The sequence below is a fragment of the Equus przewalskii genome, chromosome 12 (assembly GCF_037783145.1).
Source record: "Equus przewalskii isolate Varuska chromosome 12, EquPr2, whole genome shotgun sequence".
Classification (NCBI taxonomy): Eukaryota; Metazoa; Chordata; class Mammalia; order Perissodactyla; family Equidae; genus Equus; species Equus przewalskii.
The window spans coordinates 25,705,682-25,718,967 of NC_091842.1; the positions used below are offsets into that span (position 1 = coordinate 25,705,682).

At 44.0% G+C, this 13,286-nt stretch overlaps 1 protein-coding gene across 9 annotated transcripts in view; it reads right to left on the reverse strand.

Annotated features, from left to right (window-relative positions):
* Nucleotides 1-981: 981 nt before the first annotated feature.
* DCUN1D3 (defective in cullin neddylation 1 domain containing 3) overlaps nt 982-13,286 on the reverse strand; it is a 38,549-nt gene continuing 26,244 nt past the window's right edge. For all 9 annotated transcript variants that reach the window (XM_070568388.1, XM_008532246.2, XM_070568386.1 and 6 more), the window contains 2 exons: nt 7,516-8,051; nt 982-6,238 (listed from right to left, as the gene is read on the reverse strand). In XM_070568388.1, coding sequence (XP_070424489.1) covers nt 5,755-6,238; nt 7,516-7,946 — 915 coding nt within the window. In that variant the 5' untranslated portion in view covers nt 7,947-8,051 and the 3' untranslated portion in view covers nt 982-5,754. The remainder of the gene's footprint in view (nt 6,239-7,515; nt 8,052-13,286) is intronic.

A 13,286-nucleotide genomic window follows, 5' to 3' on the forward strand; every position in this document is an offset into this window, starting at 1 on the left:
GAAAAAATTTCAGTCCATTGAGGAAACCTTAAAGCCTCTCCCTAGACGGAACAAAGGTGTAGCCATGATTCCCAAGCCCTTTCCAACTGAAAAGAAAAATAAAAACACATCTAATCCTACCACTGTACTTAATTATTTTTAGGAGATAACCAACATGAGGCTGGGATCTTTGGGAAGGCCATCAGGGCCTGCATCAAAGAAGTGAGTAAGATGGCTGGCCAATAGCTTACCTAAATATAAACAGTAACTAGATTGCAATACATTGAAAGGAAACTAAGGGAGAAGTGGTCTACCATAATCAGATTCAGATTTATAGATTTATGAACCATCAAGGATCATAGTAGTCTAAGCCACCCGCAATCCCCTATTTGGCACACAGGGAAGCTGAGCCCCTAAGGGGGGCGGTGACTTGTGAAAGGTAATGTGTGACCATGCCAACCCCCCATCCTCCCATTCTGGATTTCCTGCATTACTCTCCTGACATCCTTTTGGAAACCTTAAACTTGTGTGTCTTAGATGCTTTATAGACTTTCTTTTAAATCCTAACACTGGTGGAAATAACAGTCTCTTGATTTACAGATGGATAAGAGGAAACTCAGAATTTCACTAATTTGCCAAAGGTCACAAAGCAGTGGCACTTGATAGTTTCAGATTGTCTCTTTTGCCATCCACTTAGCAGTGCTCAAATTCACTTTTTATTACTCATGGGAATTCACATCAGTTGCTAAGACTGGTTGTTTAGGTAGTGGCCCTGTGAGGGCTTATTTGCTTTTTGCTACAGGGACCCCTAAAGGCCATTAAGCTTAGTGAGTGGGAGGTCAACATCCATATTTAGAGTCTAGGGATCCTGGTACTCTGGATTATTTTCCAAAGCATAGGATTGCTTTCCAGTATCATGTCGGAATAGGCTCCCAATGGGTAAATCTTGCCCCAGAATAAAGTCACTGTTTTTTGTTGTTGTTGCTGCAGAATTGTCAGTAGTCAAGTAAACAAATTTATTAAATCCAACAGCAGGTAACCTTCAAATAAAAAAAACATCAAAAGAAAGAAATAATGTAGACAAAGACAAAAATGTGTGTAACAAGGTAATAAAAATATTCAAGGGGCCATTTGGAGAGTGCAGCAGTGCAGAGAATACAAACAAAAGTATTACTTTTGTCAACAAGTTTGTACAACTTCAAGAAACAGACACGATGGTCACAAACCAAGAGGAATCCACAAAGGTGGAGGGTCACATGAGCAGTGAACTCATCACCTCAGCGGGTTAAGGCAGGATATCTGTAGGACCAGTTCATCCAAGCCCCATTTGCCTATTGCTTCAAATTCCCCCTTTGAAACCATATTCATTAGTGCAATAAGTAAGGGCAATTAATCTCACACTCGGGGCTGGGGGCCAGGGTCAGAGGGAAGACACTTCTCCCAGAATAAATGTGTGTTGGGGGGAAATAAAAAACCACAGCAGCTGCTGAATGGCTTCCTTTGGCAATATCCAAGATTTGTGTTGAAAGTAGTAGGGAGGGAAGGTGGGTGGTAGAAGTACTAGCTATCTGTAAGAGCAGGCTGAGTTTTCAAGAAGAGGAAGAGGAAGGACGTGATGCCCCAGCACCTCAGTCAGAAACAGAACCTGATGGTTACTCAAAGCTATTTGAACCACTTGGCTTCTGCAACCAGTGCTCAAGCATCAATTTTATCTTTCAATAATGAAAACCACCAGATCCTCACTAAAATGCAGTCCCAATCCAGGTTAAACTGGATATATGCTATAGTTACAGTTTACCATAGTTGAATAAACTCTGAAGGGGGGGGGGTGTGGTGGGTGGGAAGCCCCTCTATATGATTCAGAAAACAGATTGTGGAGTAAGAGGAGGAGGAATATCACATGTCCTCAAATGAGTCCCAATTAACACACTTTAATAACTTTCAATAGTCCTTTCAGCTGTTTAAACAAGATACTGCTGGAGTCCCCCACGGAAGACCTTTGTCAGTTACCAAGATGTTCAAGTAATCACTAACCAAATATTAGAGACACAAGAATGGCACAGCAGGCAACTAAAACAAAAACCTAGCAGCTTCCTTCCAGCCCTTATAATTGTACAATTGGGTCTACATTTGGGCTGCACTGCACACTGAAGACTTCACTTTAAATGTGGCAAACCAAACACAGTCCTAAATAGAAATCTGTTTGAGTTTTTAAACTTTTAGACCCAAGTCCTTATCCCAGTAATTTCCCACCATTGTTTAATACAGTTTGGCATAGTATAGTATATGAGGCCATCACATGAACTATGGAGTCCCACGCCCTGCAGGCTCCAGCACTGAGGACTGAATTTTGGCACCAGCCCCTGGGAGATCGGTACTGTTTGTTTGAAAGACCGACTAATACTGTGTGGCTTACTCCTTTCTTCCTTTCCAAGAAGGCTAGTTTGTGCTTTCCTTAGGGAAGTTTAATATTTCCTTGGGCCTGGGGGCTTAGTTGAAATTTGGACCTTCACCCAGTTGTAGATTTTTCTTCTCAGAAGGGTATACATGGGGTCTTGGACCCAACTCTCACATGTGGGCATATCTGGCAAGGATGAGAGAGAACTGCTGAGGCAACCAGCTGAAGCATAGCAAAGTGTCATTACAGGAGGTGGGGTTAAGAATGATACATTCAAATCAGGCAGGGATGGGGAAAGAACAATTCAGTAAAGCAACACTTCATCTCATACAGCTTTCTAATAAATGGCTAAAGAAACATCATAGAAGCTCACAAAGCCATTTGCCAAAAACCAAGCAATTTCGCAGCACACATTCAGTTTGTTGTAGTCACCCTCAGATATTTGCCTATTTTCAAAATGGTATCCACATCCTGCCTCTCTCCACACCACCCTGGTGTTACACTGTTCAAGTGAAGGGTGCAGTGGCTCACCTGAGGGGCATGTGTTTAGCCACTTCCACACAATTACTGCGCACTCATTAAGCAGCAAACCTATTTCTAGGTTAAGAGGAACAGGGACATTTCATTTAACACAAGTAGAACTGCAAACCCTACACACACCCCATCTTGGATCCCTTTGCAGAAAAACTACTTTTCCTGTGGTCATGAGAAAGTCAAGCATTGGCCTAGAGCTATTGCGGAAGCTTCAATTCCTTGCATCAAAGATTCAACCTGGAAGGAAATCTTTAAGTCCCTCCCTGAATGCTCCCTTTTCTGGCTTCTCATTTGCATTTTTGTAACAAATAGATCATTAAAAATACAACCAAAGATAATTTTTAATTGCTCTTTTGGGGGCGGAGCTGAATAGTTAATTAAAAAACAAAATCCACCCCCGCTAGTACACCTAATGCATGGAATGCCTTCTTGTGGCTGGGGAAGGGATCCAGTTCCGCCAGAGTCCTCAGGATCCTCCACGCCTCCCTCTTGTGCACTTCTCTCCATACACCCTTCTGATCTGGGACAGCAAGAGCCTTACCTGCCTTGTCCCTTATTCAACCTCTACCCAATCCAGAATCAGGAAAAACGGGGTTGCACACTGGCTGGAGAAGGTGGTCTCTTTAAGACCTCAGTCTGGGCACCACAAGTACAGTTGAGCCCATAGAATCTGCTGGGGCCCCTAGAAACCCTCTATACAACAATCTTCTGTCTTAGGCTAGAACAAAGCCAGGCATCTGGCCTGAGACCCTCTTCAGCTTTCCATCAGTATTGCTAACCTACTGTGGCTGATTTTAAAGTTTCCCATCCGCCCTTCTAGAAGGGGCAACTGTCAGGTTTAGGATTAAAAAAAAAAAAATTTAAACTCCAATCTTGTTCCCTATGTCAATCTCAATTTTAGAAAAATATCGACTGCAGAAACTCCTTAAATAATCATCTTTGTAAAGATGGGAGCCCAGAACCCTACAGCTGCTAATAAAGGAACTCAAAATAAGCAATTCCTGCCCAGGCTGAGAAACATACACCTGGGAGATGGGGTAGTTAGGAGAGAAAACTCCAAATGTTTAATAGACAAACTCTCATTACCTCAAGAATATAAATATTTTTATAAGTTTTTATTTAAAAGATTCCCTTTTCAATCTGTTCCAAAGTGTCAGAAGCTGAACTGTACAAGTTCCTGCCACCCACCCTTCCAGTACACTTTTTGAGGACATTTTTTTTTAATGGAAAAATAACAAGAGGACCCTCTACTGAAACGAGGCAGGAGCAGAGTCAGCTCTTTGTTGGCAGTTTGGCCAAAGCTGGCCTTATGGAGCGAGCATGCGGAGGAGTCTGGGGAACTGGGCTCCTCCCTCCTGTGAGGAAAGGGCTAAGAAAATTCATTTTCTCTTTAGTGAAAATGGTCCAAATTCAGATTCAAAAGCCTCTATTATGACGTTCCCTGGCACTCTTCTTATATTTTATATATGGAAGGCAGCTCCCTCTTTTATGGCCAGTTTTAGCAGGCAAAGAAACAAAGGAATATAGATACATATATGCGTATATATATATTTTATATAGGTAAAATATATACATATCTTATATATGTATATATACATATTTGGGGGTAAGGGAAGGAGAGGAGGGTCATGTAAACCTAAACAGTCATCACGTTACCCCAAATGAGCCTGACATTAACAAAGAAGATAATAAATAACTCCTGGGGGTTAAGTGACAACATTGGTGCAGCAAGAAGGGAAAGGGCACACGTTTAACTATTAAATACGCTTCTATATTTGTTTGGCAGAGTTCAGGCCAGCCCCAGGCTTCTGCACTTGCCAGACAAGTAAGCTGATGATATTCAAAAAAATTAAAAAAAAAATAATTCAAGCAGAGCTCCATACCACAGTTTTCCTTCAAGTCAGTTGGCCGGCAGGCACAGTTTTCCGACCACTAAGAACAGAAACTTTGGCTCCAAGGGAAATGAAAAAAAAAAAAGTATTTCTACTTACAACATGAAAATACAGAAAAACTCATCAAAGAAAGAAAACTATCAAAGTCTACTTCCAGCAAAACTGAGGTAGCACTGCTTTCTCTGCATTCAATGCTTAAGTGGTTCTCAGTATAATATGTTCTAAAAAAAACTGCTCACTTGACTGACAGGTGCAGTATGTTGATGGATAAACTCAACATGAAATGCAATAGGTGAAAGAAGGAATGAGCAAGAAGTGAGGAAAATAAGGGTTTGGGATAAATTAGCTAAAAAGGGGGTTGTCACCAGACTACAAACGCTCTTGGCTGGCCTTTGCTCTCCAAGAGCTTTAATTTGCCTGGGAATTAATGCAATGTGGTTAACAGTTAACACTGCTATTCAACTCTGTAAATCTTTAAAAATAATTATTACAACCTAAATTCAACCATGTAAACAGCACTACACACAGTACAGACCTGCCCTGAAAAACAGAATATGCAAAACTGAGATCTGGCACTGTATCATTTTGTAATGTTAATTCAACCTAACCGTCCCACTCCCCGGCCCTACCCTACACCCGCCCCCCAAAATCTAATTTGTGCAAGAAATGGCAGGCTATTCTATCTGAAGGCTTCAAAAAAAAGATACACAACATGTAGCCAGGTTCAAATATTTTGGGGGATCCCCCAAAAAAGAAATAACCAAAATAACCAAAAAGTGAAGAAAGTGCCTAAAACATGATACAGCATTTTAGAGCCCTTTCAGATACAAGGCAGAGAAAGGTGTAAAGTAGAAAATATCCGGATCTTCAGTAATTTCCAGAAAGGTCCAATTCCTCAGTTGGCGGCAGGGCAGCAGGTAGATCCTTGCTGCTGCTCCTGGGACAGAGTCACTAAGTCTGCTCCTCGGGACACAAGCCCTCGGGCCCTGAGCTGAATGCACCTCTCCCTTCCCCTTCTCTTTTCCTTCGCTCCATTTCCCACTCCACAAAGGTATCAAAGAGACTTGGCCAGGCCTCATCTTCACTGTAGTTGCTGAGGTCGGGGCCAATCACCTGAGTGAAGTTAAGGAACATGTTCCAAGTGTCCCGGGAGATGCCCTTGATCCCCGAGGGGTTCTCTGTTAGGAAGTTTAGCCATTGGTCCAATACTGGAGGATTGTTCTGGGTAAAGACTAGTTTCCACAGGGCAATGGCTATTTCCCGATGCAGTGACCGCTGCCCTTCTTCAGAGTCCAGGCCAAACTGAAATGTAAACCGGTAGAGATCCTTGAATTTGTCCTCTTGTTTGGCTTCTGTTAAGAGGCTAGGGAACCGTGCACAGATCCCATCAATGCTGTCTGCACTTATTGCTTTGCAGCCATCAAAAAACTCCTTCCTGCAACAGGAAGGAGGGGGCACAATTAATAATTGTAAACAATATCATTTACTGAGAGGTAATATAGTAATTAATAGCACAGCTTTGAGGCTGGATGGCCTGGATTTGAATTCTAACTCCTCTGCTAATTAATCCTATTTCTTCATCTGTCAAAACTCTTCATAGGGTTTTGGTGAAGACTAATCAAGTTATATGTCAACCGTTTCTAACAGTGCCTGGCACATGATAGGCAGCTGATAATGGTTCATTCATTCATTCATTCATTCATCTTTCCAAAGCTAAACCCAGGTCTCCTGCTTCATACACCCTGTTTCCCATTCTGCAAGAGTAATTACTGTAGACTCTCTTCCCAGATCAGAAGTCTTCCTGCTTTCTTTTAGATTCTCTATGGATTATTTGTTTTTGGAATATTTTTTGTGACTGCCAAGGGAGATTTCTATAGCCAGATTCTGGATGAACCTGGGTGACTCTGCCACCAGAGATCAAAGTTCTATTATTAAAAAACAAAAATTGTGTACTTTTAAAATCTATATAAACTTTCAGCTTACAACATGGTTTCACGCTGATCATCTTCTCAGAGACTGCTGTATCCACTGAAGATATAAGGCATCTGAGGTCTGTTGGGTAACCTACCCAGGGGCTAGAAATTATATGGGGTGGTTCTCAAAGTCCATTCTTATTATAACCCAGTGCTCTGTAAACCACACTTTGGGGTGATCCTGCCATGTCCTCCCCCACAAACAACCTCTATAAGGACACATGATCATGACGATATGCGCAACTACAGCTTGATAACTGGGGCCAGCTGTCTTTCTTGGCCCATAGGCTAGCTGAAGGCAACGTGTGAAGAGCTAGAAGGGGCAAGTGGCTTCATGTAGTGACAGAGGCATATGCCCAGAAGCACTCACTGTATTGGCACTCACAGAGCCTGGCACATGATAGGTGTACAATAAATATCAAGTGTGTGAGGAAGTACGTGAATTGATAAGTAAAAGAAGAAGAGAAAAGATAAAGGTTTGAAACAGCAGTGGGGCTGGGCAGCAGCTTGGCATTGTGGCTCAACATGGATTACTTCTCATTTAACTTAAGGCAAAAATGGTTGGTGTCCAGTTATTCGGAGGCTGAGTAGCTTTAGAGAAATTGGTCAGAAAAAGAAAAAAGGACTTACCCAAAACCCTATGAAGCCAACCCAGTTCTATCCTAGCTGGGCACCACTGCCCAATGCTGCTCTCTTTCCTCCTCTGCTCACCTGGTGACATGAAGTATTTGTGACTAACCTGGTGAATTTGCACATGGTAGCAGCCTGGAACTTCCAAGCCAAGAGCAGCACTCGAAATTCTGTGGGGTCAACACACAGGTCATTGCAAAAGCGCTCCATGCCTTCTTCCAAAATTGCATCCTCCCGCTCATCCTTGTAGCGCCTGAACAGTTCTTCCAACTTCTGCAAAGAAGACTCCTCGGCATTTGACTTTGGCTCCCTCCCAGCATCTCCCGAGGATGTTGGCAGCTGGCAAGCCTCAGTGGCAGCCTCTGCCTTCTTGGTCCCATTGACAAGGATATCCCCACTTGGCTTGCCACAGGCTGGTGGCTGTTCCTCACGGTGGCCTGCACCCCGCCTGCTGTGTGATTTGCTGCTGGGGTCACGGTCTCCATTCTTGCTGCCCAGGGTTGATGAGGGATTCTTGCACTTGGTGACGCACTGGCCCATGGTGCTGATGGCCTGGCCTCTAGAGTGGCCCCCTCTGGATTGGATGCCCTCGCTGCCACTGGCCCACGTGCCTCAACATGCCATCAGCCAGAGGAGCCAGCCAACCTGGAAGGAAATTAGAGAGCAGTCACCGCTGGAAAGTGAGACTTTTGCAAGCTCCTCTCTAGGGACTATGCACTGGAGCACCACTGTATTTCAATGAGCCAACCATGAACCAGGGAGATACCCTGAGTTTACACCCCCTCCCACCTAAGGCAGCTCTATACCTTCACTTTGGAAATGCAGTGGCTAGGGCACATATGGAGAACCAATAAGGAAAATTCCTAAAATTCTTAAGGTAACATAGGTTACAAAGAGGTTGATTCATGTGCAGAATGCATCAAGGAAGACTACAGTTTTGCCAAAAATATTCCAGAGGAAATCTGTCTTGCCAACTTGCCATTACATAAGAAAATTATTTGGACCTGGGTTAAGCCAGAAGGTGGAAATAAATGATTCATCTTCTAGTCTCTAATGTCACCTCAGATTTTCTTTTTAAGTAGGTTGAGTAGGGAGAAGGGGTGGCCACATCCAAGACAACTATAGAGTTTCATAATGGCCTAAGATAAGGCAGAGTTAAGACTACAAGTACAGTCCTAGCCAAATAGCAAAGTGAAATTTGTCTCTGATCTCTTCAAATTCCTTTCTGGGAATTTGGATCTCACCTCCAAAGTAGGTGAAATACCCTTTCTCCACCCTTCCTCTGCCCACCTATTGGAGCCATCCACCAAGCCTGTACTCCATACCAAGATTCCCAGTTCCAGAGCTTCTTTTTCTCCCCCCTCAGGTCCTCTGCAAGGCTGTATGTAGAATGCAAGCCAAGATCACAATAAATATGAATGTGCTAAAGGGCCTGCAGGCTCAGTCCTCCACGAGGGTGTCTCTACTTTAAAAGAGGGGCTGATTTCCCCAAATACAATCTCTAAATGGTAAATAATGACTGGATGAAAAAGTCTGCACTGTTACATAACAAACTCATCATGGTGATTTATTTATTACTTACATAATTAAAGTTTTTTTTTTTTTTTAAAGAATTGCTAGAAATTTCTGGGCCAGGGGTGAGGTGATTTCTCTGAAGACTCTGTCTACTCATGACTCTTATTCTTACTTTCAACTAGTAAACTAGATGATCCATCTACAATTTAATACCCATAAAATTTTGTGTTTTGCTATAATAATTGCAGCAACTGAAATTGCAATGTTAATAGAAATTTAGACCAGGAACCAGAAATACAGTAGGGAAAGCAGACCAAATCAATGTCAGTCCCATGCCTCTCCAGCTCTCGGGAGCTTTCATGGACCTTCGTGATCCAAATTCAAAGCTCTTAGGAGACCAGCAGTGGGGCAGAAGGGTACTTTTTAAGGCAAGTTGGAACTTTAAACTTTACCTAAAGAACTTTAGCTTCCTCCAAATAGTCCCTGGATAAATTTGGAGTTATCTCCAAAAGGAATTGTAAGGGTAATTTCTAAGTATACAAGTTTAAAATGAAGACCAAAAGCATCCCTTTAGTTATTGGAGACGTATCATATCAGGGTGTGTCCCATTTTTCCACACTCAGAGAATAAAAGACAAAGAGACATGTCTACACATGCTCTCAAGACTTGCAGTTTCACTTAGGCTTCAAAAATACACTGAAACTCTTATAAGGGTTTTTGGTGTGGAAAATGAGACCCAAGTCAGTTTTTTCTAAGTCTTTTTATGCTTTAAGAGTACAGCTAGGAAGCCTATTAAAATTTTAAAAGGTAAAGGGTTAATTCTGGGAAGACCAGCATACACCGGAAGCAACTGTTCAAGCTGAATTATCTCAAAACAAGCAGGACTATAGCATGTGGAGGGTCTGGTTTCCAGATTTGTGTTTCTAAAGACCAGAGTACTGAAGGAAACAAAAGGCCCAAACTTACACAAACCCACATGCTCGCAGACTGGCAACTAATTCCCAGGCACGCTGACTCACCAGGGTTTGCTGCTCAGCTCCTGCTGCTGAGGGAGGCCCAGGTACCTGGCAGGATAAGAGGATTTCCTGGCCTCCATCTGACCCACCTACCCCAGGCCACTCACCCCTGCCCCCACCAGAGAGATGCTTCATTATACCAGCTTCCTCCAAATCCTGGTGCCAAGGCCTTCAGGTAGGGATGGAACAGATGGGCCTCCCAAAGAGGCCCTAATCCCATTTATCCACCTGGCCCTCCATGTAAAAGCATCTTTCATGACCTGACACAGCAGAACCAGCTGAAATCTGAAGACTTTTAACATGCACAGCAGATGAGAAAAAGGAGGGGAAAATCAATTCAGACATGACCAATCAGCAAGTGACAGAAGGTCAGATCCCTTCTTCCATTCTGGTCCCTTTCTTTGAAATGCCCCCCTTCCAGCTGAGTGTTGAGGGGAGTGGTGATCTCAAGCCAGAAGAAAATACTTTCATATCTGATGGTGAGTGCAGCCCCGATTACTCAAAGAGCTCCCTCCTTTTGTGTCTACCTCTTCTTTGGGAAAATAGTTCTGCTCCCAGAGCTTTTCCCAGGTTCACTCACAGTGCCCAGCCCCGTGTCCCAGGCTGGCAGCACTTCAAGTGTTTTAAAATTGAAGGTCTCCCTGGACCCACTAGCTGTTGGCTAATAGCTAATAATAACAGTTATCAATTATTGAACACTTGATAGCATGCCAGGCACTATGCTAAGCACTTTATGGACATTAAAACTCATATATCCTCACCACAATCCCATTTAAAGATGGGGAAACTGAGGCACAAAGTAAATTACCAAAGATCAGTTAAACAGAACCTGGTCTGGCTTGAGAAACCATGACCTTTACCACTAGGCTAGACCACTGAGCCCACGTACACCAGAGCACCTAAGGAAGGCCCACCAATGGATGGGTCCACAGCAATCCCAGAGCAGCAAGTTTTACGATCAGTCACTGGAAAGAGAACAACACATGGTCTGCCTAGTATGCAAGGGTGCCCTATCCACTGCCCTCTCCCAGCGAGTCCTGCCACTCTGATCCAGGTAGGCAAGATGCCCTTGGGCTCAGGCTCACCAGAGGTGGGGACTAGAATTAGTCCTGAGGCCCTAAACCTGTGATGTTTCAGTCCACTGACGTGGTTAAAAGATCCAGCACTAGGGGCCAACCTGGTGATGTAGGTTTGCCTGCTCTGCTTTGGTGGTCTGGGGTTTGTAGGTTCGGATCCTGGGCATGGACCTATACATCACTTGTCAAGCCATGTGGGTGGCATCCCATATACAAAACAGAGGAAGATTGGCACACATATTAGCTCAGCAATGATCTTCCTCAAGCAAAAAGAGGAAGATTGGCAAGAGATGTTAGCTCAGGGCTAATCTTCCTCACCAAAAAAAAAAAAAGATCCAGCTCTGAAGTCAAAGCCCAACTCTGCCACTGGTTATTGTTTGACCCTGATCAAAACCTGAATTTCCTCAACCTGCAAAATGGTATCTGCCTCATAGAGCTGTTGTAAGGATTCAGCCAAGATATGCAGATAAAGGGTACCTGGCACACACTGCCCACCACACAGAAAATACTTGATATGGCAGCTATCATTATTATTAACAGCCAACTGGTATCTAGTTAGCCTGATGGAAGCCCCAGCTTGTCCCATCTGAACAATGGGCTATAGGCTTCAGCTTCCCCAGGCCCAGCCAAGATGCCTACTCCTGCCTTGAGTCATTCACTTGGGTCTTGTTCAGAAACACTCTCTTGAACCATAGCACTGACCCTGCTCAAAAGTACCACTGCCCGGAAATACCTGGGGGATCAGATTCTCCATAAGATAAGGCTTCTTGTGATTGATCCTGGATAAAATCAAGTTGGGGAATTCGCTGTGCCCTATGGACAATTTGAATCGCTGGTCACTCCCTGTCCCTAGGGGCAAGCTTCCAGGCAGTTTCAAACTCCTTCCCCTTTCCACTTAGTCCCAGCTCTGTAGGTTTGCAAAAGACAAGATTTCTAGCTAGCTACTCATTTACTACACTCATTTAATGGAACTGCCTTTCCAGTCGGTCCTCCTGCCAACTCTCTGAAGTGGAGAGCCTCAGCACAGTCTGGGCGCTCCAGAGCCAAATTTCATCAGTAACAGAGCTTCACTATTAATGAATACCACTCTGTATTTGTTAGTACATTATAATAGTCATATGTAAACATAGTTCTATGAAGTAATTACCCCCATTTCATAGTAAAAGAAACAGAGGCACACCGAGGCCAAGGAACTATCCAGGAAGAAACAGGAGCACAGTAATTAAGAGGATGAGCTCTAGGAGCAGACAAACCTGGATCTGAAACCACAGTGATGGCACCAACTGTGTGACCGTCAGCATATAACTTTAAAATGGGACAGCTGTACCTCAAGGACTGGTGGGTAGAATAAATGTGATAATCCACATAAAATGTTGGCCCAATACCTAGCTCATAGAGGGTATTCAGTAAGTATTAACATTAGTATTAGTAAGTGTTATAGTAGTTGTTATCACAAAGTCGGTGACAGAATCAAGCCTCTCTTCTCCTAGAACAGTGCTCTTTTCAGCAGCCAGTCCAGCTCTCCTGGGGCAGTTCAGGTATGCAGGACTCCCCAGATGCCCACAGCAGCTCTCCTGTTCTTGAAATAAGTGACTCTGCTCTCCTGCTTCAGCTAAGTGGCAAAAATGAGTTGAATGGGGCCAGGGACAAGGACGGGCGGGGAGAAAGGAAAGGCAGGAAGAAGAATAAAGGAAAAAACCCAAAAAACAAAAACCACAAACCCAGGAAACCTAGTTCTAGGCAGTTATAGCTTTGCGGGTTTACCTGAAAGACTGAAGAGAATAACTCTGCTCAGCTTATGCTGGACCAAGATCAGCCTCCAGCTTTTCTCCTTCAATCTCGGCTCCAAATGCTTCTGCCTCCCTCCCTTTCTCTCTCTCTGCACATCAGCCTCCAGCCTCACTCCTCCCCTGTGCCAGTCCTGGCTGCTGTTCCTAGGGATGGGCTTGACTGCCTGCCTGGCCCCAGGCCTGGAGCTGGCACTGCTGGGCCAAGGGCAATCCCAGAGGCTGCAGTCCCTGAGGATGCTCTGGCTCCAAAGAGGGATCAGGAAGCTGCTTATGTCTCTTAGGCAGTTCCATGAAGTGACAATCAGGCAAGCCCCTGTCTTCTAGGACTTACTATCTACTGCTGAGACAGAGCTGCCTCTTATGGAACAGAAAAACCATGAAGGGCTAAACCACACAGACACTGCAAATGGAGACAGGAACAGGAAAGAGGAGCGTGAACTAGTGTTATGGAAAGAAGGTGAAGGGACTGACAAAGAGGAACTA